General features: G+C 40.0%; 1 protein-coding gene across 1 annotated transcript; it reads left to right on the plus strand.

The window, feature by feature from the left end:
- On the plus strand, positions 1-26936 carry st14 (ST14 transmembrane serine protease matriptase). Its single transcript, XM_075465236.1, has 19 exons — positions 1-226; positions 9851-9998; positions 10647-10807; positions 11760-11830; positions 13960-14132; positions 14842-14877; positions 15343-15571; positions 16921-17060; positions 17205-17308; positions 17715-17824; positions 18843-18973; positions 19448-19552; positions 19732-19839; positions 20185-20298; positions 21841-21960; positions 22423-22603; positions 24223-24488; positions 25037-25173; positions 25332-26936. The coding sequence occupies exons 1-19, from the start codon at positions 200-202 to the stop codon at positions 25491-25493; spliced, it is 2523 nt and encodes an 840-aa protein (XP_075321351.1). The 5' UTR covers positions 1-199; the 3' UTR covers positions 25494-26936.
- The last annotated feature ends 117 nt before the right edge of the window (positions 26937-27053 follow it).

A 27053-nucleotide genomic window follows, 5' to 3' on the forward strand; every position in this document is an offset into this window, starting at 1 on the left:
GCTTTTGTCCAAGGTGTGGAAAGAATCTCAGCTCTTTAGAACCCAGCGCGCGACGTGAAACAGGAAGAGACTTCAAACGGTCACAGATATCTGTAGACATACATTTTAGTTTGACGTACATTCACTGTTAGAAAAGGAGGCATAGTGACCAGCCACAAAGTTGAATCGGATCCTGTTGGATTCCAGTTGGATCTCGGAGATGCATTCGGCCTCATATGAATACAACGTAAGTTTGGTCGAAAACGATTTGTTTATTTTTGTCGTTGATATCATCCACATTGGGGGAAGCTTCTGCTCTCAGAAGGCTCCTGCCTTCAACTTGACAAAGTTTGCTTTTGGGCCTATAAACAACCTGCTGCTGACGTTCAGTGCTCTGCTGGAGCTGCGCGTCTGCGTGACACGTTTGCTTTTGCAAACACATTTCAAAGGCCTTCTCCTCCTTTTTTATTTATTTTTATTTTTTAACTTGTTATTGTGTTTCTGTACGGTGTATGACCAGAAATATGTTTCTAAGTTCGCTCATTTTTCCAATGAACGCTTAAACTGAAAGCTTAAACTAGGGCATCTAGTCTTGTCACGCCTCCTTTTTCATTTTTATTTAATTTTTATTTTGACCAAAGACAAAGTTTACCATTTTGAGTTTGATTTCAGAAAATGTGGACGAGTCCGTCATAAAGGCTTTTACATGAAAAGTGCTTATCTTATTTACACTATATATTTTCTCTAATATGGAAACAAAGACTACTGTTCTTCCTGTCTCAGGTGTGTTGTGCATTCTCACTGTGTGAACTTGGGTGTGTTTTGTTGATCCTGACCAGCAGTAATTGCAAGTGGTTGACCTGGCTCGGGACCTGGCTCGGGACCTGGCTCAGGTCAGCCTGCCATATTGCCGGCGGTGCTTCTCTGTTTTTGTGAATTGTAGAATTATTAAAATTCATCTATCTTGCTATGTTTATAATTCTCAGGCCGGCATAAAATGGACCAACGGCTCTGTTTTGTGATTCAGCCTCGACAGATACTCTGTTTTTTACTTTTCTTGCAGGCCTGGACCACACAGTTTCTAGGTGTGGTCGCATGGTTTGCCTGCTCCCCTGGTGGACTGAGCGTTGCTCAACCTGGGAGGAAATTGATGAAATTACTTTTCCACTTTCCCAACTTTGATGTCTGTGAAGAAGTTAAAGCTTTGGAATTAAAAAACGGGAACGGATATATATATATATTTTTTTACATTTTGAAACATGAGCGTGATGCATTTTAAATCCTGGCAATATATCAAATTTCTCAATACTGAGAAACTGAGCAGGGTGGAGTTGCATTCAAACTTTCCTAGAAGCCTTCATGTGCTTCTAAGAAACTGTTTGTAAAGCTACTGTTGAAGGTTTAAGGCAATGTGTCTCATGTCTATTCTACTGCCACACAAAGATATGTTTTGTGTCAGTTGCATTGATTATGAATTTATTTAATTGTTTTTGGCGAAAAAGGCTTTGTGTAGTGAAGCTTTTAAGCAGGCGTACATGCTAAGGGATGATAGGATTTGAAAACTGTCAAAAGTGCATTTTTCCTAACCCGTTTGTCAAATTCTCCTGGAAGATGCATGCATTATGTAAATGCCATTTCTTGTTTTTTTTCATACTGCAATTCAGTCTTGCTTGAAACTCTGGAACCCCAGCAGAGGATGTGGGCGAGGAAAAACTGACAGACAGCCAAAGGTGAACTTGTTTGTGCAAAGCCTTTCATTAATGGTTACAAGGCTTTGGCCATTGCTGCTCACATTCTCAAACCCATTAACATTTAATTGACAGCTTCACGTAAACAGCGTTCGCTGGTGAGGAAATGCACAATGCTCTGTCTTAGTAAATGTACAGCTTGGAACTTGAGTAAACAAGAACAGGATTCAGGCAATAGAAACAACATATCTTTGGGCACCAAGTCAAAAAAAAACATTGGTATACTGTCAGAGTATTTCCGTGTAAGGCATTTGGTACAAGTGTTCCTATTGGACTTACTGCCTTTCGGGTCAACGATGAGCTTTATATCAGCATAAATCAAGCTCAAACATTTCAGTATATTATGTAGGAGAAGGCAATGTAGATCACAAGTAATATGTTCAGCATTTTCCAGACCTTTATCGTCATGAAAATAGACAAATATTGCTACATTGTAGTATAGACTTGTCAATATTTCCACACAGTCTCTGACAAAGTTATCATGTGGTGTTCAGGGTTTGAAACACCTAGGCCGTTTCTCAATACCAAGTACGCTAAGTACATACTTGTGTACTTACAAGTATGGACTTGTCGGAAGTACGGTCTTCTGATTACAGAAGTACGCAAGTACGCTCATTGTGCATTTAGAACAGAAGCGTACTCGATTACGTCAAAGACGTTGACGTTGCCGCCAAAACTAAAAAAAAAAAACGTAAACGATTGTTTTTCATTTTTCTGTTCATCGCTGCCCGTGTGTGATTTCAACAGCAAAGCAAAATCAAAACTTCTACCAAAGATTGAAAATGAACCGAGCTGTGCTTGCGGCTGTTGTTGGAATGCTTTATTTTAAAGCTGAAGAGGAAGCGGTGAGGCTGAGGAGGGAGAAACGGGAACCACGAGCCCAGGATGCGGAGGAGGATCAGGCTAATGGCATACCTGTCAACTTCTGTCTACTCCTCTGCCATCTTTGCTTGACCCGCACTGCTTTCTTGGATAGCAAGCTGTCTGAAGTCTACACAAATCACCACAGAAGCATACTCGATAAAATGGGCGGAGCAAGTACACATCCGGGAATGTGGAGCGTACTTGGCCGTTTCTCAATCCAGAGAAAATCCGCATCCAGACAAGTACGCTCCATCCTGTCTGGATGCGTACTTTGAAGTGGAACAGTACTTGGTCCTTTCGTGATGACGTTTCAGAAGTACACGAGAACACAAGGACGCATATTGAGAAACGGCCCTATTATATCTGTAGCATACTGATGACTAACAGTATGAAGTCAAGATTTTTTTTCTCATAATTTCACCACATGCTTAGTGCTGGAACTCATTTTATTTCTTACGTGCTATAGAATTTGAAACGGTGTGGCATGTGTACGTTAGAAGGGTAGAAAAGGTACCTAACCGAACTACCTCTGTGACAGATACGTGCATACATAGTCCTACTTTAGGATAGAACATTTTATACATACCATCAATCGATTCCAAATATTTTCCATTTTTCTCTGAAGAAAAAAAATCCAAACGGTCAAAGAATTGACCAAATACAAGGAAAAAGCACCAACGTTTCATAACAACCCTTTGATTGTCTAATGTTGAAGCTGAGATACATAGTGTTTTTTCTTTTTTATTAGATTTGTGGCTCATCTAAAACTTGTCAAATGAGCATTTTCTTCCTTTGTAAATATTTGATTTCTCACAGGCAGTGAAGTCAGTCTTTGATACTGAGAATAGGAATACTGTGATTAATGTCCTGAGACTGTTCACTGTTTATGTGGTGACTCAGCAGAGCAGTCAGTAAATAATTCTTCAAGCAAGGCCGTACTGCTTTTCTTTTGCGTTTTCAGCCCTCATTTCTAAAGCAGTTGTGTTGAAACAAAGCAGCAAAAATGGAGCAAATGTGTTAAGAGTTGGAAAAGCTTGACACGGGTTTGTTCAGTTATATTCTGTTGAACACGTGTGCACCTTATGAGGCTATTTTAGCTTTAGCAGCTGTCGGTGTCTCGTCTGTGCAGAATCTGCCTATGGTCACAGCTTGATCAATCTATTGTTTCTCCTTTCTGCGGTGAGGAGGATGCAGTAATGGATGATTTGTTGCTTCCAACCCCCTTCTAGTTCCACTTTCTACATGATGATATGCCATGATGCTGTAGCACCACTCTTAAAGGATAAGACCGGTTTTTTGACATTGGGCCCTTGATTTCACATTATAACATGATGTTCTACTCACCCCTGCTTGTTGTTGGTCATTTGGAGCTGTTCCGAAGATATTCGCGAGGCGTCTGGCTGCTCTCTTGAGATATTCGGCCATGAAACGGTTTCCTATGGGCAAGCTCATACAGGCACAAACTATGCTGTTTATAATTTATTAATTACTCTACACCAGCACTGATAACGTGGAGGTGCGTCGCTTACTTAAAAAAATCCGGGTTACTAATTTTGAATTTTAGCCGAATGAATAAACAGGCAGCAGGTCTGTGGGCTGTCTGTGGCAGTAGCACGACGAGGACGTCAGTAACACCCACTTTACGACAAAAAAAATCAAAATTACAATAACCCGGATTTTTTTAAGTAAGCGACGCACCTCCACGTTATCAGTGCTAGTGTAGAGTAATTAATAAATTATAAACAGCGTAGTTTGTGCCTGTATGAGCTTGCCCATAGGAAACCGTTTCATGGCCGAATATCTCAAGAGAGCAGCCAGACGCCTCGCGAATATCTTCGGAACAGCTCCAAATGACAAACAACAAGCAGGGGTGAGTAGAACATCATGCTATAATGTGAAATCAAGGGCCCAATGTCAAAAAACCGGTCTTATCCTTTAAGCCTCTTTCAGACTGCACTGCTTTTCCTTTATTTTTGACAGCAACTGAACATGGTACTGTCATGACTGAAAAAGCAACCCAGTGCTTTTATGTAGCCTTTTGCGATGGCAATCTGACTGTCATTTTCAACCCTCTCAAGTTTGAACTGCTCAGTTTACATTAAAGGACAGGCATGCAGAGCTGAGGTGGGTGAAACAGATTTCTGATAAGCTGCTCATAGGAATCCGACAGATTCTGTTTTTCGAATAAGGGCGTATCAACCTGATCTACTCTTTCCTCCTCCTTGATTTTACCTACGATAATGAGCTGCAGTACTGCAGAAAATGAACAGAAAACTCCCTTAAAGTACCTTAGCTGCAAGCGAAGCTTCTGCTCTCAGTCTCATTAAAGTATTTGCATTTTCAACTGCCCCCATCCACTGCTGTTTAGTCTAACATATTGCATATTTGTTAAATGAATATTAATTTATTGTCAAAATAACATGTTGTAATGAGGAAACTTAGAAAGGCTTTTGTTTGGTGGTGGGGCTTATCATTTTGCATAGAGCCTTTACAGTAGAGGCCGTGTCCTCAGGAGAACAAAAGATCAGTTTTTTCTTGAGCTGATTACAGCTACGCTTTTAAAGTACTGCAGTTAAACTGTCACAAGCATAACACTGACAATTCAGTAATCTTAAACACGTGGAGAAGTGAGAGATTTCCATATTCCTTCATGGGGGGGGGAGTAAAACTAGCTGTGGGGCAGCTGTTTTTCATAAGAAAGAGCAGTCGTCTGCCATTTGGAAGTTTGGTGGTTTGACTCCCGGCTTACTGGACTTTTGGCTAGACACTGAACCGCATGTTGCCTACCAAAGCTGTCTGTCACACGTTTAGACTAAGACGTGTTGTATTAGTGTCTGTATGTTTTTGTGTGTGTGTGTGTGTGTGTGTGTGTGCATGGGTGAATGTGGCTCCAACTGTAAAGGTGCTTTGAATGGTCAACTCGACTAGAAAAGCACCCTATAAGTGCAGTCTATTGACCATTTAGCATTTTACTTTGTATTACACAAACCAATGCACACTTGACATGCTAATGAGAATTGAAATAGCAACATGACATGTTGGTGTGAAAAAAAATATTACTCTATTCTAGGACTTTGGTGATAAACCTCATTTGATGTACTATCGATGAATGGCAAATATTGCACACACTGTGGCTCCCTCTGTTACTCTCGCAGGCATGTCTGAGGGAAGCCTGAGAAACATTAAAGTGACAAATGTCTGAATGACTAAATGCCCTCACTTTAACAGATTGATGAAGCCATTAATGCTACGTATCTCATGTCTGAAAGGGGCCTTAGTCATATACAGCTGCCCAGCTGAACCTGCACCAAACAAGACTTTAGGAAGAGCTGTGTGTGTGTGTGAGAGAGAGTTTATGCGGTAAAAGTGATTGACGCAGTTAAAGTTTAAATTGCCCTAATTGGCTGTTGCATTTGATTTGCCTTTTTAATTGCTCCACCAAGGAGTATTGAGTATTTTATAAATGACCTCTCATATGCGAATTGTTGCTTATGCGTATTTAGGAATGCTGTTGGAAATATGCACAAAAGAGTTACGTAGAGACTGAACCTGATAATTAATTCAAGTGATGTCTCTTAAGTCGGTATCAGCTGTGAGGAAAAATTACATTGTGATTTTCTTTCCTTTTTTTTTTTTTTTTTTTTCTAAAAAAAAAAAAGCAACCAGTTTGTCCACTCATCTTCTCGTAGCCCTGAAGGGTTTTCTTTCCTTCAGGGCTCAACAAGGTTGAAATGTTGTGCTGCAGCTGTTTTGTTCCTTTTGACTTGAAATATTGTGCAGAGGCAAGGACTTGCATCCATCTGTTTAACTGAGGTATAAATTATGAGGCTGGTGCACCTGTGTGAACAAATGAGGACTGACTAAACTGGTTGCACTTTGCTTACGTGCTCTTCACACCTAATTAAGACCAATAGTCAAAGGATCAGTTGTGGTATTGCGGCTCTAAAATGGGTTAGGACTTGCTCAGCTTACATCTTACTTCATCAGATTTGTCTGGGTTGAGTAAGCACCAGTATGATTACCCGTATTTGTGATGGCTCTGTTTTATTGGGGAACGGTTTAGTAAAATGTAACAGTGAGTCAGTATGAACAATAGCAGGACATCGAAGCTAAAGCAGCTAAATGGATTTTAGTGTTTGCAGAAAGAGCTCTCATGTGGCTACGGTTCACTTTGGCTGTGGATAAACTATCAAATAGGTCACATTTCACAGTTGTTACATAGAAATGAACTAGATGCCACAGCTAATTAACTGCTAACTAGCTGGCTTTGAAAGACACCGGAGAAGGTAAAATTTGCATTTATAGTGTGGCTTAAAAAAAAAAGAAAAAGAAAGGACGTCTTTGGCTTTCATAGTAGGCCGTTAGGAGTCTGCAGCCTCAAACTGAGGTGTTGACAGAGGAAATAATGCGGCAGAGAGAGGGAAAATGTTCAAAGTAATTGAATAGTTTCGGGACTCACAAACAATTTCTCACTTTTTTTTTTTTTTTTTTTTTTTTTTTTTTCCATCTGCGATTTTATAATTTTAAGTTTTAACCTTTTTATGTGTTCAAAAGTTGCACATGGTCATCAGATAATACTATGTCCTGAGAAAATCGAGCTGTGTAGACTAATTTGAAACTGATATAACCAAGTTAAATACCAGTATGTGAAAACAGAAATTAGGATTCCATAGATATCCACAACAACCCACTGTTTGAATGTGAGCTGTCCTTTTTTTTTTTTTTTTTAACCACACCTCACAGTAGTTTTTCCCTACTCGTCGGACCGGTTAGACCTTGTAGAAACCCTCAGGGACAACTCGCAGAAGTTCTGTCGCCCAGCCTCTTTGTCTTGTCAAACATTAACAGTTTTACGTAGTTTGTGTCAGGCTGTTGTGGCTTTTTGTCATAATTCAGAGAAGTATGACCTATTAAAAAAGAAAATGCTGTCATTGGTTCAAAGATGGGATAGCATGTCTTTCTAGTAGTGAAGAATGGAATATGATGAAGAGTATGTAATGGTTTTATTAGGCTGGGATCAGGGTGATTGATAGAAAGGAACCCTGGGGCACTTGCTGACCCCATATCTAATGAGTCCCCTCATTCTGGCCTATGATTGCTGTTACAGATTCCAATTAGAAAGCATGTGTGGAAGCTGGAGCTGGGCAGGCATAGGCCTTAATTGCCATGAGTTATCATCGAGACTCATGTAATTGAGCCCCCATCTTAAGGGGCAGCACATCTGACAAATTGATTTAATACCAAAGTGATTCTCCATTCCTAATGGCACTCGGGCTTCTTCACTCATGGGCTACAGGCACTGATTTCATTGTGTGTTGATTACTAACGGGCCTAAAACCTTTCTCTTAGTCCACCCACTTGAGAGGATTCAACAAGAAGACACACATACAGCACTGACAGACACGCACCTCTTGAAATATCATGTCTATATAGGTTATCTCTTTGTTATCTTGCAATTTCGGGTGGCACGTACAGCATATGACTATCCAGCTATGAGTGTGATGGCCCTGTCGCAATTGCTAAACAGGTTTTTGTAAACCCATACCTGTCTGAGCTTGTCATCCTTGGAGAGTAAAACTAGGTGTTCAACAACAATTGACTCATAACAGTTGCACTGCCTTCCTCAATTACACTGAGGTGATTTCTTTACTTAACACAGCAGGCTTTCCTGATTCAGTTTTAACAATGATTAACATTGACCGTTGGTCTTACTGCAAGAGACGGTAATGTTACACTTTTGATCTGGGAGTAAGTAGCAACTTCACACAATTGTTGCCCCAATATGGAAAAGTTCCATCCAGATCCCTATTTCAGAATGTCTCACAAATGCTCAGTTTGGGGAAAATAATGAGGTCATGCACACTTCCAGAACCAGCTCATTGCCACTCATGGAAAATATGGTAATTTCATGCACTCTTGTTATTTTTTTACACACTTTTTTTAACTCCAGGTCAAAAGCTAAATGCTTTTTAGCTTCACCCATTTCAGGTGATATGTATTTGTTTTATGAGTTAGGGTGTGGCTTAAAGCAATATGAATTTGACATGGTTAGTGATATTAAATAACTCTGGTCGAGAAAGGAAAAGGTTTATAATGTTTTTTGGATAGATGGAACATTCTTGAAATAACTACAAAAGACTTTTGCAATTGTAACCTCCATAGCGTGTCCAGACATAAAAAGTGTCAACTGTTTTGGAGATGTGGTCGAGGTAAGAATGCTTAAATTCAACCACCAGTGAATAAGCTCTCAGGAAGGTTTTGTGGACAGATAAACTATCTGTGACTCCTGGACAGATGCAGAATACCAGCAAGATAGTGAAGGGATACTTGTATGGAATGCAATTATTATGCTAGTTGTATCGTTTCGTGTTAAAGATTAGCTAAAAATCTACAACCAAACCTGGTTGTAGAAATGCTGGTTTCTGGAAGATGCAGAAGGGACCATGGTCTTTAAAGAAGATTTTATTGTCAGGCTTTTCTTTGTGGACGTCTATTAGTGTCAGAAAGTCTTTCTCTTCACAACAACCACAAGTTCAGTAGTTGATATCAACATTTCACAACATCTGGCAACTATACTCTGGTCAGTACAATCGTTGAAGCAGTCAGCCTTGGCACAAAATAGCTGTGCTAACTCAAATTTACGGGCAGCGGCAGACCATCTGCCCCCCGTACAGCAAAGTACTAGTCTCATGGAATGAGGAAGAAATACTCATAAAATGTGATCAATTTAAAAAACAAACAAACAAAAAAAAAAAAAAAAACTTGCTTTAAATGACCCAGTTCTTGTCTAATAATTAGGAAATGTTTTTTGATAAGTGGTGTGGTGGTTAGCATTGTTGCCTCACAGCAAGAGAGTTTCTGGTTCGAATCCCAGCTGGGGCCTTTCTGTGTGGAGTTTGCATTTTTTCCCCGCGCTTGCGTGGGTTCTCTCCAGGTACTCCGGCTTCCTACCACCATCTAAAAACACGCATGTTTGGTTAATTGGTGATTCTAAATTGGCCCTAAAAGTGAGCATTAGTGTGCATGGTTGTTGGTCTCGTTTGTCTCTGTGTGGCCCTGTGATGGACTGCCGCCCAGTGTCAGCTGGGATAGGCTACTGCCTGCCTGCAACCCTGAATTGGATTAAGTGGATATAGAAACTGAATGGATAGATGGGTTTTGATAATTGCAAAGAGTTTGCTGTCGGTGTCATGTGGGTTGACAGCACGGCATAATTGCTGTTTATTTGATGACTCGTATTTGCTCTTTTTCTACACCAGAGCCGGAATGGCCACCAGGAGCGGATCGACTTCTTAACCAGTAAAGAGAAGGTGCCATCGAAGCCGAGAACAGGCATCATCATTGGTGTTCTGGTGGCGCTTCTCATCCTCGCAACTGTTGCCGCATTCCTCATTTGGTTTTTTGTCTGTGAGTATTGAAAGGTTTTCTTTAATTTATTATCTTCTGTGCTGTATTTGTTTGAGTAAAGTCAATATGGGGACAATTACCACATGATGGACACTCTGTGGACATCTCTGCACATGAATCAAAGATATTCTTGATGGATATAAATGAGAAATTCAAATATTTGCATTGCTCACATCACTTATTGCCAAAACAGGCATAACATCATAAACCGTAAAGTGGATCATTTACACTTGCTGTGAAGGCAGAGCTCTTTGATATAAGAGTGTAAGAGCGGCGTGTTTGGACTTTGTAATTTCCCATTAGTGTTAGCCTATTTGACAGCTCTGACGCTTTCCTTTAATAATGCAAAGGAGAAAAATGTCATGAATCCATGGCACAGTTTTTTATTTTTATTTTTTTTTTTCTTGTCATTTACACGCCCAGCGCCTGATTAAAAAGGCCTCTGAAGTCTCGATAAACACCATCTTGATTCAACTGGCTAATTTAATTGCTCCAAAAGCCAAACTGTCTACACAGAGGGAGATTGCACCGTACAGCTGAGAATTCGGCTTCAAGGCCTGCTCAAAAGTTTCCTCTTTCATCAGAGGCAGCCATCTCATAGCATTTTGTTGATCAAAACTTGACTCTCATCTGCCTGTCTCCTCTAAGTTAAGGATGCTGAGTCAGAAATCGCCTTAAGTAAGAAGATCAGCCCATCAGTCCAGGTGTTCAGTGGACATATGAAGGCGGTCAAGATGCAATATGATCAAGAGCTTGAGGACACCGACAGTCAGGCATTCCAGGATCTTGCTGCAAAATTGGAGGAAATTGTGAGTATGACATCAATAGATGTCTTCCCTATTTTTGCTCTGCTGCATACATTGTTTCTGTTGACTATTTTGAGCAAAGTACTCTCAGTTCTCTCTCGTTAAGGATTAGCTGTGAATGTTGCCTCTGAGTACTTTTTAAATCTGTCCCTCCCAGTGCACAGAAACTGCTGCAGGCACATTTGAGTGGGTGAAAGAATAAAATGCTGTGCATTCCCTCAGCAATTTCCTCAACATATTTGAGGCAGCGGAGATGTTTGTAGCACCACTTAACATGTTGATAACAAAAAAAAGCCCTCACTTAAACCCTTCCAGCACACAATTCAGCGAAAAATATTACACATTATTGGGGGTGTTGGGTGGGATTTGCAGAAGAAGTTGTGCACTGATGACTAGATAATTGGCAGAAAGCTTTTTGATGTACAAAGTTTGCATTTTCAGACACTATATCAAATTTGTTTTTCAGTTTTTAAAGAATATTTTCAAAGATGCATTTTTCTTAACATGACAGATGCAACGTGGAGTTTGGCAGTAAGTAAGCAGTGCATGTCTAAAGTGAGGTAGCCTTGTGTTTAACCAGTTGTCCCACGAGTTTACGCTGCACTGTAGCACCACCTGTCTGAGAAGTTCAGGAAAATGATTTACTCTCCTCTCTCCTAGCTGGCTTCTTGATTTATTTGACTCAAACTGTTGTGTCTCTCTCAGCTTTTATCACTTAGTGAACACCTCACATCCTTTTGCAGACTTTGAAGGTTTTCCAACCAGACTTTTAGCACACAAAGAAAGGACTTTTACTCTCAAATTCATGAACACAGCAAGTTTGAGGGGCTCTAATTTTAAGTCCACAAAGTACGACTGGAACGCTGTCTTTCCATTAACATGCTAATTTCTGTAAACAGTGGAGCAGAAATCTATCACATGTTCTGTTGAGTAAAAATATTTTTTCTCTACACAGCTGGGGGAAAACTACCAGAAAGATCCACTCCTTGCAAAATACCACAAGGAATCTGTGGTTACTGCATTCAGGTACTGATGAAACCTTAGAATTCTCTCACTGTGTCCTAGTGCTGAACAATCAGCTCTAGTACTTTTGGAAACTTAAGGGTAATAAAAACTTTGATAAGAGAAAGAATTTTTATTTTTTATTTATTTATTTTTTTGCACCAACCTTTGAAGATTGAAAGTTTCAAGACTGCAACCATTTCCACAGTAGGGAAGTAATAAATCAGTACGGTTCATTCCTCATGATGTGGTGCAGTACTACATTGGATGCAAACAAAGTATGCTGCCACAGCTTGCCTAGTCAATTTTATTTGTGATGCACATCACACATGGCAGGAAATTAATAAAAGTTGCGATAAGTATGGATCGTCACACATAAAACACAAATAATAGCATATTTGTAAAAAAAACATCTAAGAAGATGCGCAGATTTGGATAACATAAGATTATTCACATTTAAAAGTCAAAGTACACACTTCGAGCATAACTGAGAGCTTACAGATGAGTCAACGTAGAGCCAATTGAATGTTTTATATCCTTATGACCTCCGAATGGTGTGTCTCTTTCCATTGTTATGCTGATGACTCAAAGTTTTAATTGTTGAGATGGTACATGTATTCAGCCCTGACATTTTTATTTAAGAAGTCAGTCACTTTAGTTCCTACCTTTCTGCCTACGTCAGGAATGCCTCTAGAAAATCTTAGTGTTGTCTTTGGTCAGTATTTGAAGTTCGAACACCTCATCATGAAGGCCAGTAAGTCTAGTTTCCTTAAATTGTAAAAAGATGCACAAATCAGGCCACTACTTTCAGCAAACCTGCTGGAAACTCTAAACACCTTGATTTCCTCTGGTTTATGCAACTGTTACAACCTATTTACCCGTCTCACTCAAACCTCTGTCCTGTCTTCAGTTGGTTAGAATAAAGAAAAAAACGAGTAGCCAACTGAACACATCAGCCCCAATTCTAGCCTCCATTCATGAGCTACCAGTCAAATTCAGAATTAATTTCAAAATTATTTTATTATTCATATAATGATACCTTCTAATGCAGTAGAGGTGTTCATCCTTTATTTCAGAGGTCAACCTCTCGATCTTCTGAGCAAAACTTTTGTCCTCTAACCTAAAACTAGAGGTGACGGGGCTGAAAATGGTGCTTTGTTTAAAATGGATGCTATTAATGTGTCCATTTCAGTAATATGACATTTCTGGGAATTGTCTCTTCCTGTTCTTATTTTCTGTCCATGGTCATGTGCTTTTATTCTTGATTTTGTATCCAGTTTATGTGCTTTATGAACATTTTTTTTTAAATTATTATTTATTTGCTTGCGTGCTTGTATGCATTTAGTTTTTTATGCAAGGATTTGCACATATATATCTTGGTCCCCCTTGCCCTGTATAACTGTGTTCAACTGTCCAATATCTGATGTTAGTATTCAGATTTAGAAAAACTTTATTTATCCAAAATGGACTATTCAGTTTGACAGCCTTCCCTGTTCTCACAGTTTAGCACAAACCCAAAAGCCTAACAACAGTAAGAGCATGTCAGCGACAACGGATCAGCATCTGTTACTCACAAGTTGCCTCGTATAGTCTTTTGCAGATATTCAGGTGATAACAAAATCATTATAATAATTAAAAAAAGAAAACACCTACTGTCTTTATTTAGCAACATAACAGCAAAAGGAATAAAAAAAAAATTAGAATAATGGTTTGTTTTTTACTCGGGTGCATAATAGCGCAGCCCTGAGGGCATACAAACAAATTCACAAGTAAGAACATGGCCAGATTGACTAATAAATCCTCTTGCTTTTTGGTAGTATTGCATTGGTTGTGATTATTCACATGGTATTGCTGTGTGTAATCAGCATAGAAGTGATGTGCTTTGATGGACCATCTAATGATAAACTCCAGTGGAGGAATATAAAGATTAGACGGCAGACTACCAGGGATTGACACTTGTGTAGCTTGCAGCACCAACAGGATTTTACTCTTTAAATTGATTAATTTTGGCTTCTGTGATTTAAAATAATCCAAATTAGACACATCCCACTGATTATTATTATTATTTTTTTATTTTTTTTTCTTCTTCTTCCTCGAGCTTTTTAGTGAATGGTTTCTCTTTTCTATCCATTTCCTACCTCGGCCTACACCAGTGAAGGCGTGTTAGCCTATTACTGGTCCAGGTTTGAAATTCCAACCACTGACCTGGAGCTTGTGCCAGAGTTCTCTGAGGAGCGGGTGTTGGATGCACTTGAAGGTGGCTTTAAAGAGCGGCGTGGGAAGATGAGCCCCAGCGATATCCAGATCAGTGAAGTCACTGCCTCACGTAGGTACCACCATGACCAGGTGGGTGGGGTCACACATGGGGAAAACAAGATGGGCACGACTGCGTTTTTGCTACAGCTGACTCCAGGATAAGACATTCAGCAATCGGCAAATATAAAGCACTGTGAATATTCACAGATCTGAAAAAGTCCTATCAATGTTGATTTTCTGTTTGCTTTCTCTTTGTATTATAGTAGCTTTCCCTGAGTTGTGCTGATAAGATGATAACGGATACACCAGACCTCTCAGCTTGTGCTGCATCTGAGATTGCACATTTTATGCTGTTTGGATCCTCTAATGATATTAGCTGGGCCCTGGCCTGCCTTGAGACAGCCATTTTTCTTCCTTCTGTCTTCTCAGCATTCACATTGCATTTGTCGACATCCTGGCCACCAGCCAAGCGCTGGCCCTATGACTCAGTGGTTTTGGTCCTCTTTAAAATGATTTCTATGGGAATGATCTGATGTTGCTGTCCTAGATAGTTAGACAGAGATGTATGAGTTGCTGCTGTAGGGCAAGGTGAGACGGAGCAGAAAAAGCTACACACCATCACCAGCTCCCTCAATAGCAGGGAAATGGAACAGAAAATGTGCAGAACAAATATATTTAGGGCTCATGCATCAAATTATATCAGCCTCCCAACTTTGGTGACCCAGTCTCACCTTTCCTTCTGTTTCCCTGTCACCCCACCCCCATGTCTGTGTCACCAGTCACAGATAATCGCATGGCCAGGAACCCCAGAAACAGTAAGTACAGTATGTCCTATTTCAATCACTTGTAGCTGTAATTTTCCAGCTGGCTAGATGCTCACCCTCCTGCCAGCCTGTAACAAATGACTGGCCTGACCTGTACTGCACATGTGCTGCTCCTGTCAGAGATTAAGATCCCTGTATCAGGGCAGACTGTTTTGGTCGCTATGTTTAACAATTTTTATTATTTAAAATAAAAAATAAATAAATAAATAATTACTTGACACAATCTGGCAATTTATAGATATAGATTACACTACATTATCATAGTAGTAGTGTCACACACAACCATAGCATCTCACCACAGTGAGACATTTTGATGCATTCTTTACATGAAAATGTTTTTAAAAGAGAAATGGATCATAATGATGATCAGTACAAGTTTGAACTACTCTTTCCTAATTCTGTATGTCCCTGAACAGTATATGATATAAGCAATGCTGTTGTTATTGTTGTTCTCAGAGAACTGTTTCCACCATCTGGAAGCTGTCGATACGGCACAAAATTTTACATCCCCAGGATTCCCCGATGGCTACCCCCCCAAGACTCGGTGTCAGTGGCAAATTCGAGCCTCAGAGGAGAACACTATATCTGTCAATTTCCCTTTTTTCTACATTGAAGATGACTGCTCCGATGACTTTGTCTCAATCTTCGACTCTTTAAGTCCAGACGATTCTCAGGCCATCACAGAGTAAGTAGAACTGGGAATATGCAAAGGTTTTACAGGCACAGGTAGGGTCGTATCTTTTACGATGGACCCTTTTACTTACGATGGATACCTTTTATATGTGCATGGGATTCTTTCTGTTATCCACTGGCTGCATACTATTCAGCATTCACTGTGGGTTGCCAACAAGAGGGATGCCGTTTGAAAGAGACTAGTGAATTGACTCAATCTTCTTTCCGTACATGAAATTGTGGTAGACATGTCATTGTCATTTTTGTCCCAAAACCTTCATTGTAGGTTTTATTTGATAGACTTCAAACAACATTTGCCTCTTTTATTTTGCCTGTAAGATCAGAGAGAGGTTTCCAGAAGACAGCCATTAGGAATCACTTTGTATTTGACTGAAACATTACAGAGGGATCTTGGAATAAAAACTGTTTTTATGTGGGTGGAACATGTGAACCACTTCATTCCTTTCACTGGATTTGTGATTACAACTTTTTTTCTTTTTCTTTTTCCTCTGAAGCCTTTAGCGCTCTGTGTTCCTTTTATTGTCAGCTTTTGAGACCTCAGCGAGATTGAGTTGGCTCAAAAAAGACCTCTCCTTTCAAATCTTTGAAAGGTGCCAACCTGAATCCGACTACACCACTGTGTGTAATTGCACTTTGTCTGTGGGGGATGTGTTTTTTTTTTTTTTTTTTTTTTTTTTTTTTTTTTCTCCTCCGTGAAACTACAGGCTACTGAATGCAACATCAGTTGTAGCTGCAGGCAATTTTAAACTCAGAAATCATTGCCAAACAAATATACGTTACCAAGCGATGCATAAAATTTTTAGAATGCTATTGAGCGATCAGCTTTATCCAAGGTGACGTGGGGTTTATGAGAGCCATAATATAATACTCTATAATGACATTCTGCTGGAGGTAGATGTATTGCTACTTTTGCAGTGTCATTCACACCTTCATGGATCTGTCGCCAGCAGAGCTGGAACTTATTTTTTTTTTTTGTTAATGTACCTAATGTTTGACTTTGAAATTCCTCCTAAGCAATTTCTAGTTAGTGCTGATGCCTCTCCCTTTATTGCCTTCTCTGCTCGTTGCTCAATGATTTCTATTTTTTTCTTTTCCTTCTATATCTTGGTGCCCCTGACTAAAGAGTCAGAGTTGTATTTGAGTTATGTCAGTGTTGGGCATCCCAATTGTGTTGGGCATCCTGTTAATATATTAGACATTTAGCGAATGCTTCAAAGTTGTGTTTGCTACAACTCATTAGGAAGACTTTTTTTTTTTTTTTTTTTTTTTTTTTCTTCCTGATTCCCAAACTGTATCTGTTCTGCTTACAACCTTCCTTTATTGCTCATTGTTCTCTCTCAGGAATTGTGGTCAGAGGCCTCCGTCCAACCCCTTGGAGGTGGTGTCATCCGGCAACATAATGCTGATAAGCTTTATTGCTGACTCTAATGTCCAGAGGCCTGGATTTAGGGCTGAGTATAAAGCCATTCCTTCGAGTGATGGTAAGTTGGAACACGATTTTGTTCATACTATTCTCTAATACAGCTATACTTCATCTAGTTTATTTCAGTTTGGTTTATACTTCAGTGTATTACAAAATACAATAATGATTATAGTAATGTGAGTTTGTCAAATATCCATTTCAGTCAAAAAGTGTGGCGGTGTCCTGTCTGCAAGCAAAGGGAACTTTGCCTCACCTCTGCACCCCAGCTTCTATCCACCTGACGTGGACTGCAAGTGGACCATCGAGGTTTGCAACACTTCTCTTCCTCCACACTCCTCTCTGCTTTAGCCCCTCCACCACCTCCTCCTCTACCACCATCCTTAGCCTGCCATGAGAGGAATGCTGAGACAGCACTATAGAAGCCAAGCTGTTCAGTACCTCTTCTATCTTCATCTGTCAGACTGCTGTTGCTGCAGCAGCCCTAGCTGAGCTGCAGTGTTTTGTGTGTGGGTTTTGTTTGTTTGTTTGTGTGTGTGTGTAGTGAGATGGATACACATACGCGTGTGCACGGCAGCCTTTTGTGGTGCAGCTTGCGTGTGTGCATTTACATGGAATATATGTGTTTTTGTGTGTACAGCTAGTGGAGTGACATGCGTCATAAAAAAACAAAACAAACAAAAAAACACCAATCCCCTGTTGTTCTGTGCTATAGGTCTCTGCAGGGAAAAAGGTACGGGTGAACTTTAAGATATTCCGCCTGAAAGAGCCAGGCGTGGACATCCGCATATGTCATAAAGACTATGTGGAAATCATGGGAACCAAGTAAGACTGGATTTCTTTGTGTCTGTTTGCCAGTTGTTGTTGGTGGTTTAAGCAAACATTGAAAACGGTCGAATTATGATTATTTTTGCTGAAGAATTGCCCTCGAGTATAAAATGCACGAAAAGCTTGTGAAGTGCAATTAACTAATTGTAGTTGCAGTAGATTTGTTTGTAGAAGTGTATTTGCCAAGAACAAAAACATTGCCATGATTTGACTTTTATACTCTCGACTGAATTTGTCAGTTAACTAAGCCAAACTGACGACGCTACAAAATGTAGTGCTGATGGCTGTATACTGCAGTTTGTCAGGGTTTCTTTCAGTCGTTGTGATTCAGAATGTGAAAGCGGTGCCAGAGAAATTTAGCCGAAAGGTCAGTTGACCAGTCACAACACTGAAATCGCACCAGTTAATCCAGCCATAGATCTCAGATTGAATGCACTTATTTACTTATTTTTTTCTTATTTTGGCCACAACTTGAATAACATTTTTATCTGAGCACTTTGCAGCAGCCAAAATGTACCACAAACAGTCTGAAAGCATGCATCTCATTTTATATATTTTTTTTATTTTTAACCTACTACTGCTTTGTCTACTTAAATGAAAGACTTGTGCATATCATAGAAAAAAGAAATCTAGGGTTGTACAGCTGTCATATTTAGGATCATAGTGGCATGATTCCCAAAGTGCTCTCAGCAAGAGAAAAACATCAGCCATCAAATGAGCAGTCATGACCAAACATATGAGGGTAGAAACAAAGATGAATGATTAAAACATTACCAAAACAGCTGTCACAGTTTACATACCGACCTCCTGTTTCATCTTTGACCAGCTGTTCTCGTTATATTACCAATGTTTAAATATATGCCTAAATAAAACATTATAAAGGGTCTTAGCTGTTAGAACCTTTTTCTTTTTTAACCAGTGTTTCCCATTCTTAGTTAATTTCTTCTTAAAAGCCATTAGAGCAACAAAAATAAAACCGCTTTAACTTGTTGTTAACATTGGTCTTATGTGCAAGGTATTGTGGAGAGGTGTCTTCTTTGGCTCTGACCAGTGACACCAACGTCCTCGAGGTGACCTTTCACTCTGACGAGTCCTACACCGACAAAGGCTTCAATGCGGAGTACATCGCCTATGATCCAGCTGACCGTGAGTGAAATCTTGTCTCTCCCGAATACACAGAAGTTTGCTAGATGAGTAAAATGTTCCAACATGACAGTGACACTCTTGTAAGCGTGTAATTATGGAGTGCAAAGGGGGAGTGAGTGTGTCATAGGAAAGACAAAAAGACCTTGTCTGATTGACAGTCAAATGGCTATTTTGTTCTACAGGCTTGGAAATCGCAGCAGTGAAGTTTCAGAGTAAGACTAATCAGCAGAGAGCTTGTTTATAGGGTCCATTTTATTTGTGGCTGTCAGGCAGGAGCATGCCAGTTTTAATACCCTGTACTCTTTATGTCATCTCCCAGTTTGATCAAAATGGATTTATAATTGCTCCGATCAGCAAGTTGATGGATGCTGTGAACATACTGTCACTCCCTCTCACTCAATTTGTCATCACTGCCTTTTCTGTCCCTTTTCCCTCTGTTCCCTCTCTGTTTTCTTGTCTCGTCTTGTGGAGTAGCTTGCCCTGGGATGTTGGCCTGTGACTCTGGCACTTGCATCTCAAATGCACTGAAGTGTGACGGCTGGAACGACTGTGGTGATATGAGCGATGAGAAGCACTGTAGTAAGTTTCCCTTTTTATAGTGAGATCTAGTTGTTAAGTGGACTTTCATCAGACGGAGCTTGGTTTGCTATTTCCAGTCTTGCTGCTATTTGTGTCTCTTGTTTCTACCTTTTTTGCTTGCTCTTTTGGAATGATTTAAAAAAAAAAAAAAAAATAATGGAATTTCTGTTTTTTCTCAGAGTGTGAGAAGGACCAGTTTAGCTGTGAAAATGGTTTGTGCAAACCTAAACTCTGGGTGTGTGATCGTGTCAACGACTGCGGTGATGGGAGCGATGAGAAACAATGCAGTAAGTATGTCCATCTCCTAAAGTGCTCTTTAGGGGATCCAAAGCCTATTTAATGCTATGCTAATTGTGCTAACATAAACGCTAATGCTATGGTCACTGACCCCTGGGCTGTGTACACTCATCGTTTCATCAGTAATGGAGTTTGTTTGAAGCCTTGCCCAAGATGCTCGGCGTTCATCCAAATGCTTAATCATATGTAATACATGCGAGGAGAATGGAGCTCGATGCTAATGTCTACTACTGCTGCACTGCTAATGTCTTTCTGAAGCATATTGGATCGCCAGCCTGTTCAGGATATCTTTATTTGAATGTAATTTCTTTATCAGCATATTTCATTGCCTCCAGGTTGTGAGCAAAATGAGTGGCGCTGTGGGAATGGGGCATGTCTGCCTCAGGATGTTGTATGCGACAGTAAGATGGACTGTAAAGATGGAAGTGATGAGGCCTCATGTAAAACCTGTAAGTGGCAATACTTATTTTCAGTCAGTTGTTGCCTACTTGAAAAGCCAATAAAAAGTTGTTTTTTTGGGGTTTTTTTTTAAGCACGTCACACAAACCATTAGGTAATTAACCATCTCCCACAACTCAGCATATTTGTAGATTTAACAAAGATGTTGCACTCGCAGTGTAATATGTCAAAAAAAATTTCTTTGCACTGTTCTTTGTTCATTTTTTTCCATTTCCTCTTTACCCTTCACTTCACTCTTCATCAATTTCGGCTTCATTCACTCTCCCAGTCACAGAGGGCACGATTGCATTTCCTTTTGATTTTCACTTCTGTGAATAAAGAGGAATATTAGACCTTAATCCCAATCAATATGCTCAATCAATGCAATCTGCTCCTCAATCACTGTGCATTGTGCATTCTAGCCTCACTTTGAAGCCTTGCTGATTGCATAGTATTTTACTGGTTAAATACAGTCGTATGAAAAAGAAAGAATGCCTTCTTTTATTTCTAATGTTTTACATATCAGGGCATTATAGGAATTCATCCGATTCCCACTAGGTCTAAATGACCTCAGAAGAACGACACATGTTACTGAACAAAAACCGAGTCAAAATCCAGAACCGATGCTTTAAAAACAAAGTCCGCCCTTACTGCTTCCATAGGAATTAATAGGTTAAGTAGCAGCCAAGTGCTCCTAATCAAATGCACTTCATTAATTCATCATTTGCAAGTGTGAGCACCTCTATAAAAGCAAACAAAAATTTAAAAACATTCAAGACAATCTTCCCTGGGGTGGATGTTCCAGCAAGTTTGCTCCAAGGTCAGACCATGCAATGCTAAGTGAAACTGCAAAAGAACCTGCGAGCTACATCTCAGATTCTAACATATAAATGTTCAAATTAGATTAGTAAAAGGAACATTTTCCAGAAAAACTTCTACTCTCTAAAAAGAACATGGCATCGCAGCTTGTGTTTGCAAAGATACATCTGAACAAACTACAAGGGTTCTGGAACAATGTTGTTTGTACAAACAAGAGCAGCGTGGAGATGTTTGGTCATAATAAACGGCACCATGTTCGGTGAAAACCAACCGCAGCATCTCAAGGATGGCTAGCATGGTGGTGGAGGGCTGATGATTGGGGCCTTTTCTCTTCAGTGATTGGACCATGAACTCCTCTGTATTCAAGTGTCAAATATGAGGCCATCTGTCTGACAGATAATGGCTGAAAATATGTCATACAGCAGCACGATGATCCCAAAAGGAGAGACTGACAACATCATGCAGAAAATGATTATTTATCGTTTTTTAAGGATGGTTCTACAAGCTACTAAATAAAAAGGGGTTTACTTAATTTTTCACTCACTGCTTCTGCATTTTGGCTCAGTGTTTAATAAACAATTTCCCTGTGTATAATGCTCTGTATAATAACATAATGATGTTATTTAATTATGTCCTTAAAAGACCTTATAGTTGGAAAAAGGATGCCCTTTCATTTTCACATGTCTAGATACAGTATCTTTTAACTTTTGGGACCTGTCTTCACTCTACCGCAGCTCCAAATATGTGCTCCGCCTTCAGCTACGTGTGCAGTAACAAAGAATGTGTCAACAAGGTGAATGCCGAATGTGACCGTGTCAGCGACTGCTCCGATAATTCAGATGAGTCTGGCTGTGGTGAGAAATGTCTTGATACCTTCTATAGAACGAATCTCTAATTTAGCTTTTTTTTTTTTCTCAAATGTCTGGAAGTGGAGCTAATTTTGTCAGTGTCTTTCAAACTAGATTATTGAAGTAGGGTTGAGCGGCGTGTTGGGCTGGCTGTTAGAAAAGAGCCCCAGGCCTTGACTGCTTATTTATTTCATTTTTCTTTGAAAGCAACTCCGATTCTTTTTTCCCCTCCATTTAAGCCTGAGGGTGCTTCTGCATTTTCTTGTCTTTTTTTTCTTCTTAAAGCTAATATGTCAGTGTGCCTTATTAGGATTCCAAAGACTCATATAAACATTTACAGCTAAGACTGGCATCCTCAAGTAAACTATATGTCATCCTTTGATTTTAATTTGATATATATATATATATCTCCTTGCATTTTCCACGCCAAAGCCTCCTTCTTTCATTGCATTCTCTGTTGAATTACAGGTTGTGGCACCAGGCCTTACAAGCTGAATCGAATTGTAGGAGGGCAGAACGCTGAGCTTGGGGAGTGGCCCTGGCAAGTCAGCCTTCACTTCAAGACCTATGGACACGTATGCGGGGCCTCAGTCATCTCTGATCGTTGGCTCCTTTCGGCCTCGCATTGCTTTATCACCACCTCTCCAGAGTGAGTCACAGATCCCAACCACTCTAACGTGTGCAGAGCAAGACTATTCTGAGTAATGGATTGCATTTTTCTTTGGTGAAATAATGAAATATTCTCACGTCTATTCAGCTGGGAAAAAAAGTAGAATTCTGCTCATGAGAGGTGTATTTGTACACAAATTGGAGAGAATTCCAAATCGACTCTGCTTGCATAATTCGAGAAAAACAGAAACAAGCAAGATATTGTGGTGTCGGGGCATTGAGATGCTTCTTACCCTGTGTTCATCAGAGTGCCCTGTTGGTGGTGCACTAACCATGCTGTTCAACCTGAGCCCCTTTTATCATGATTAGGCAGGGAATCATGTTCACGGATTCAGTTATAGTAGAAAGCACTGTTGTTTGTTTTTCCTTCAGACTCGTATGTCTTTAGTATCTGGTTATTGTGCAGACACTTTTACACTTTTTTTTTTTTTTTTGTAATATCTAAAAAATAATGTTATACATCCAGGTACAATGGATTCCAACGTTTTTTCCTCGTAAATCAAACGTATCTCTGGAATTCGGGTGTCTGGCACTCAAGAAAAAAAGAAAAAGAAATGGCCAATTTGGGTTTGCATGCCCTCTGGTCAGTGATGGGATGTTGGGTGGGATGCTCGTTGCACCCTTTTGAAGCTTTAGTTTTTATTAAGGTGCCGAAGTCTCTTGACGGATACATGGGGCTGAATGGGAGAATAACCTGAAACTAAATGTTGGCCAGTTTCACTATAGTGAATTAGCTTTAAGGTGAATGGCCACATCTTTACAGCTGTGGTTTTCCCACATACTTCCGGGTGGAAATATAGAGGCCCAGCTCTCATGATTCTTCTGATAAGGATTCCTCAACACTGACATAAAACAGAACTTAATTTCCTTCACCAGCATGTTCATATCCTGAGTAAACTGGTAAACTCGTACTTGGAGACCAACGCGCCCTGCCACTGGACTGTTGTATCTTGAGTGGAAATTGTTGTTGCTCCTTGGTTGACATTTTTACAATTCTGTGCTCAAGTTTCTGAATGAAGAGCATCTTTACACAGGGTGATGTTTGGTTCAAGCAGTTCCATTGTAGAGAGGGAAAGTATCCACATGATATGCTGTTTTAATGCAATGCACTGTTTGCACAGTTACACTTTGTCAAGAATTCTTTTATTTACACACCAGCATTTATCCATGTTAGAACCAAGGTTTCTCTGTTTGTAAGAGAAACATGCTGATCCTCACACATAATATTGACTGTTGAATATTCTAGTAATGTGCACTGACACTTTATTAATTTTTTTTTCATTTATTACGTGTGTAAATATTATTTTGACAGCTTCTGTGCAGTGAAAACTTTGTGCACCCGATGATATTTGTTCCTTGATATGTTCCTTTTTTTTTTTTTTTTTTTTTTTGAAACAGTTAGACTTGGGTTGAACTGCTTTCTTTTCAAAGTGCTTAACATTTAGTTTAAGATAACAAAACGACAAAATGCTCAAAAGTTAGAACCTTAATGTAGCTGAGCTGGTCCATTAGCCTGTGTTAGATTGCACTCATATTCACTCGTACTGGTTATCCAAACTAAATAAGTAAAGTTTTCCTCTTGATTTGATGCTCCCACAGCAACCTTGTTGCGTCTAACTGGCTGACCTACAGTGGCATGCAGAACCAGTTAAAGATGGATGGTGTACTGCGCAAAGTGAAGAGGATCATCACCCACCCGAATTACAATGATTTTACCTTTGACTATGACATTTCACTGCTGGAGCTCACTGAGCCGCTGGAGTTCACCAACACTATCCAACCCATCTGCCTACCCTCTTCCTCCCACATCTTCCCTGCAGGCATGGCCTGCTGGGTCACAGGCTGGGGCGCACTCCGGGAAGGAGGTATTCGGCATGAATTCTGGATAGAACTGTTAAAAATGTTCAGTTTTTCTTTTTAACTAATTATTATTATGACAACTTTAAATATCCATGCTTTTATTCCTCAATTATTTGTGATCCACTTTTCCATTATATTATTCCTTGTAGCCTATCCAACTCGTATCATATTAAAATTAAGACATCCTACTCCTCCCCCATCCCTCTCACAGTGATCTAGTCATCTCTGTCCTTCATCCTCTGCCTGTCTGCTTCTTCCCTTCATCTTCTTTTCATTTCATCATGTCTTCTTCCTCTGCTTTAATGCCCCCCCCCTCATGACATACTTCTCCAACGCTTCCTCCCGCCTCCCTTTTCTCTCATCTTTTTCTAATCTTTCCTGTTCACTTAAGCCTTCTTCCATATCCATAAATCAACTCAGACATCAGCTCTCCTGGGAAGTCTCTTAAACCTTCATTAGCTAACACTAATCCAGACCATTAACAACTTTGATTTTTGCAATGAATGCGTGGGTCACGTAGGAGGGTGCTGACCCCTTTGTTCTTCTCTTGCAGGTCAAAAGGCACAGATCCTGCAGAAGGCATCGGTGAAAATAATCAATGACACGGTGTGTAATATGGTCACTGAAAACCAAGTCACCTCCAGGATGCTCTGCAGTGGATTCTTAGCTGGAGGAGTTGATGCATGCCAGGTGAGATTGTGCAACATTTTTTTTTTTTTTTTTTTTCGTCTAGGAAAGAATAGGATGACAACGGGCTGATATAGATCGGTTTTCACACCCACATGATTATCATGCTCGCACATCTGAACCCAATCTAATAACCCTTTTCTCCTGGTCGTGCTCACCAGGGAGACTCCGGAGGGCCCCTGTCATGCTTTGAGGAGAGTGGGAAGTGGTTCCAGGCAGGTGTAGTGAGCTGGGGCGAGGGCTGTGCTCGTCGGAACAAGCCTGGTGTCTACTCTCGTGTCACCAAGCTGAGAGACTGGATCAAAGACGAAACAGGCATTTGATGATGATGTGAGGAACGGGGAGGGCTGTAGAATGGGGAACATTGGAGTGCTAAAAATAATGGAGACGGAACATTTTAGTCTTATTCGGGACAAGTCTCTCTGAGATTTATTCATTTAGCATCAGGCTGAGGACACTGTTGCATGAGACCCAGCTTTCTCGCATGAATGACTTCAAGCACTTTATCTGGTTGCCCACAGGAGCTCTTTCAACTCACTTCTTCTACACACTAAAACAAAGCTTGAGTTTATCTAGTTTATCTTTAAGTTTTTAAAGCGATATGTTGGCCTACTGTCTCATCCCATAAATCCATGACGCATCATCTCCTCGAAAATATGTACGCTATGATGCTTTGAGAATTATTGTCCCCACAAATTGGGCGGTTTAACTTTTGGATATGGATTCAGAATATAAACATTTTACACAGCTTTTAAGGAGTGGCCTGTGTACAAAAGTTACTTGTTTTTAAGCCCTGGCATTTTCCATATCTAAACTGGTTTGACACTACCACCTTCTTGCTGCAGTGAATCTCTTTGTTGTCAGTGAGCTCGGGCAGTAATTGGCTATAAATTTAGGGTTTTAGATGATTAGACAAAAACTGAAGTGAAAGGCGGAAATAAAATCATGTAGAGGCATTTCATATCATGCCAAAATGCATGGAAACCAGAAGCTGCTTGGAAGGTAAAAATTGCATTAATCAATCTAAAAGCCTACGGTTGGCTTTGGAAAATGGCCAGCAGTAAAGTATAGCAGATTTATAATCGCTGGGCTAGAACAGACAAAAATATCAGTGTGGCCCCTGAATAATGAGACTGGAGTGATTTCTAAGTAGATCAGTATTTTTTTTTTTTTTTTTTTTTTTTTTTTTTTTCCCCCCCCAAGTGCTTACTAGCCTGGCTGGATCTGTGAATGATTTCCCAAAATATTAGATTCAAATGGGTGGGTGGAGGATGATGATCAGGTCCTGCTGGCTACTGCGCAGGTCTGTCAAAGCTCAGGGTGATCGGTGTCTTCACTTGCAGAGACCTATAAGTCAGTAACTCGTTGGCTGTTCTTGTCACTGCCCCTCTTTAGTCACTACCCATCAATCAACTTTGCAAATATCACTGGATGGTTTCTGTTTGTCTGACTTAAACTCTTAAACGACTTCATCCCGGATACGTAAACCAAAGACTTGCATAAGTATTATTTATTGAAGGGTAACATAAAAAGGATATTATTGTTGAGGAGGATATCTTTCGAGTATCAACTGTAAATTTGTAGCCATTGTTAAACTATGCAAGTGTAAATGTGTTTAGTGGAGATAGCATGACAGAGGCCACAATTGATTATTTCCATGGTGAGTGCTGCAATTTGGATTTTAGACTTCTCTGTTTCTGTGTTTGTTTGTTTTTTAAATCCGTTTTTATATGATATCGTCATGATAATAAACATCTTTTATCTGATTGCACAGTATCTCATTGCATTACCTGTTCCATTAGTCTTTGATGGGGTCTTGTTCTGTATTATGTCGTGCATAATAAATGCAGGTCTTGGGAGACCTTGTCCCCGCTCACAGTAGA

Source organism: Odontesthes bonariensis, chromosome 5, assembly GCF_027942865.1.
Source record: "Odontesthes bonariensis isolate fOdoBon6 chromosome 5, fOdoBon6.hap1, whole genome shotgun sequence".
In the NCBI taxonomy this organism is placed as follows: Eukaryota; Metazoa; Chordata; class Actinopteri; order Atheriniformes; family Atherinopsidae; genus Odontesthes; species Odontesthes bonariensis.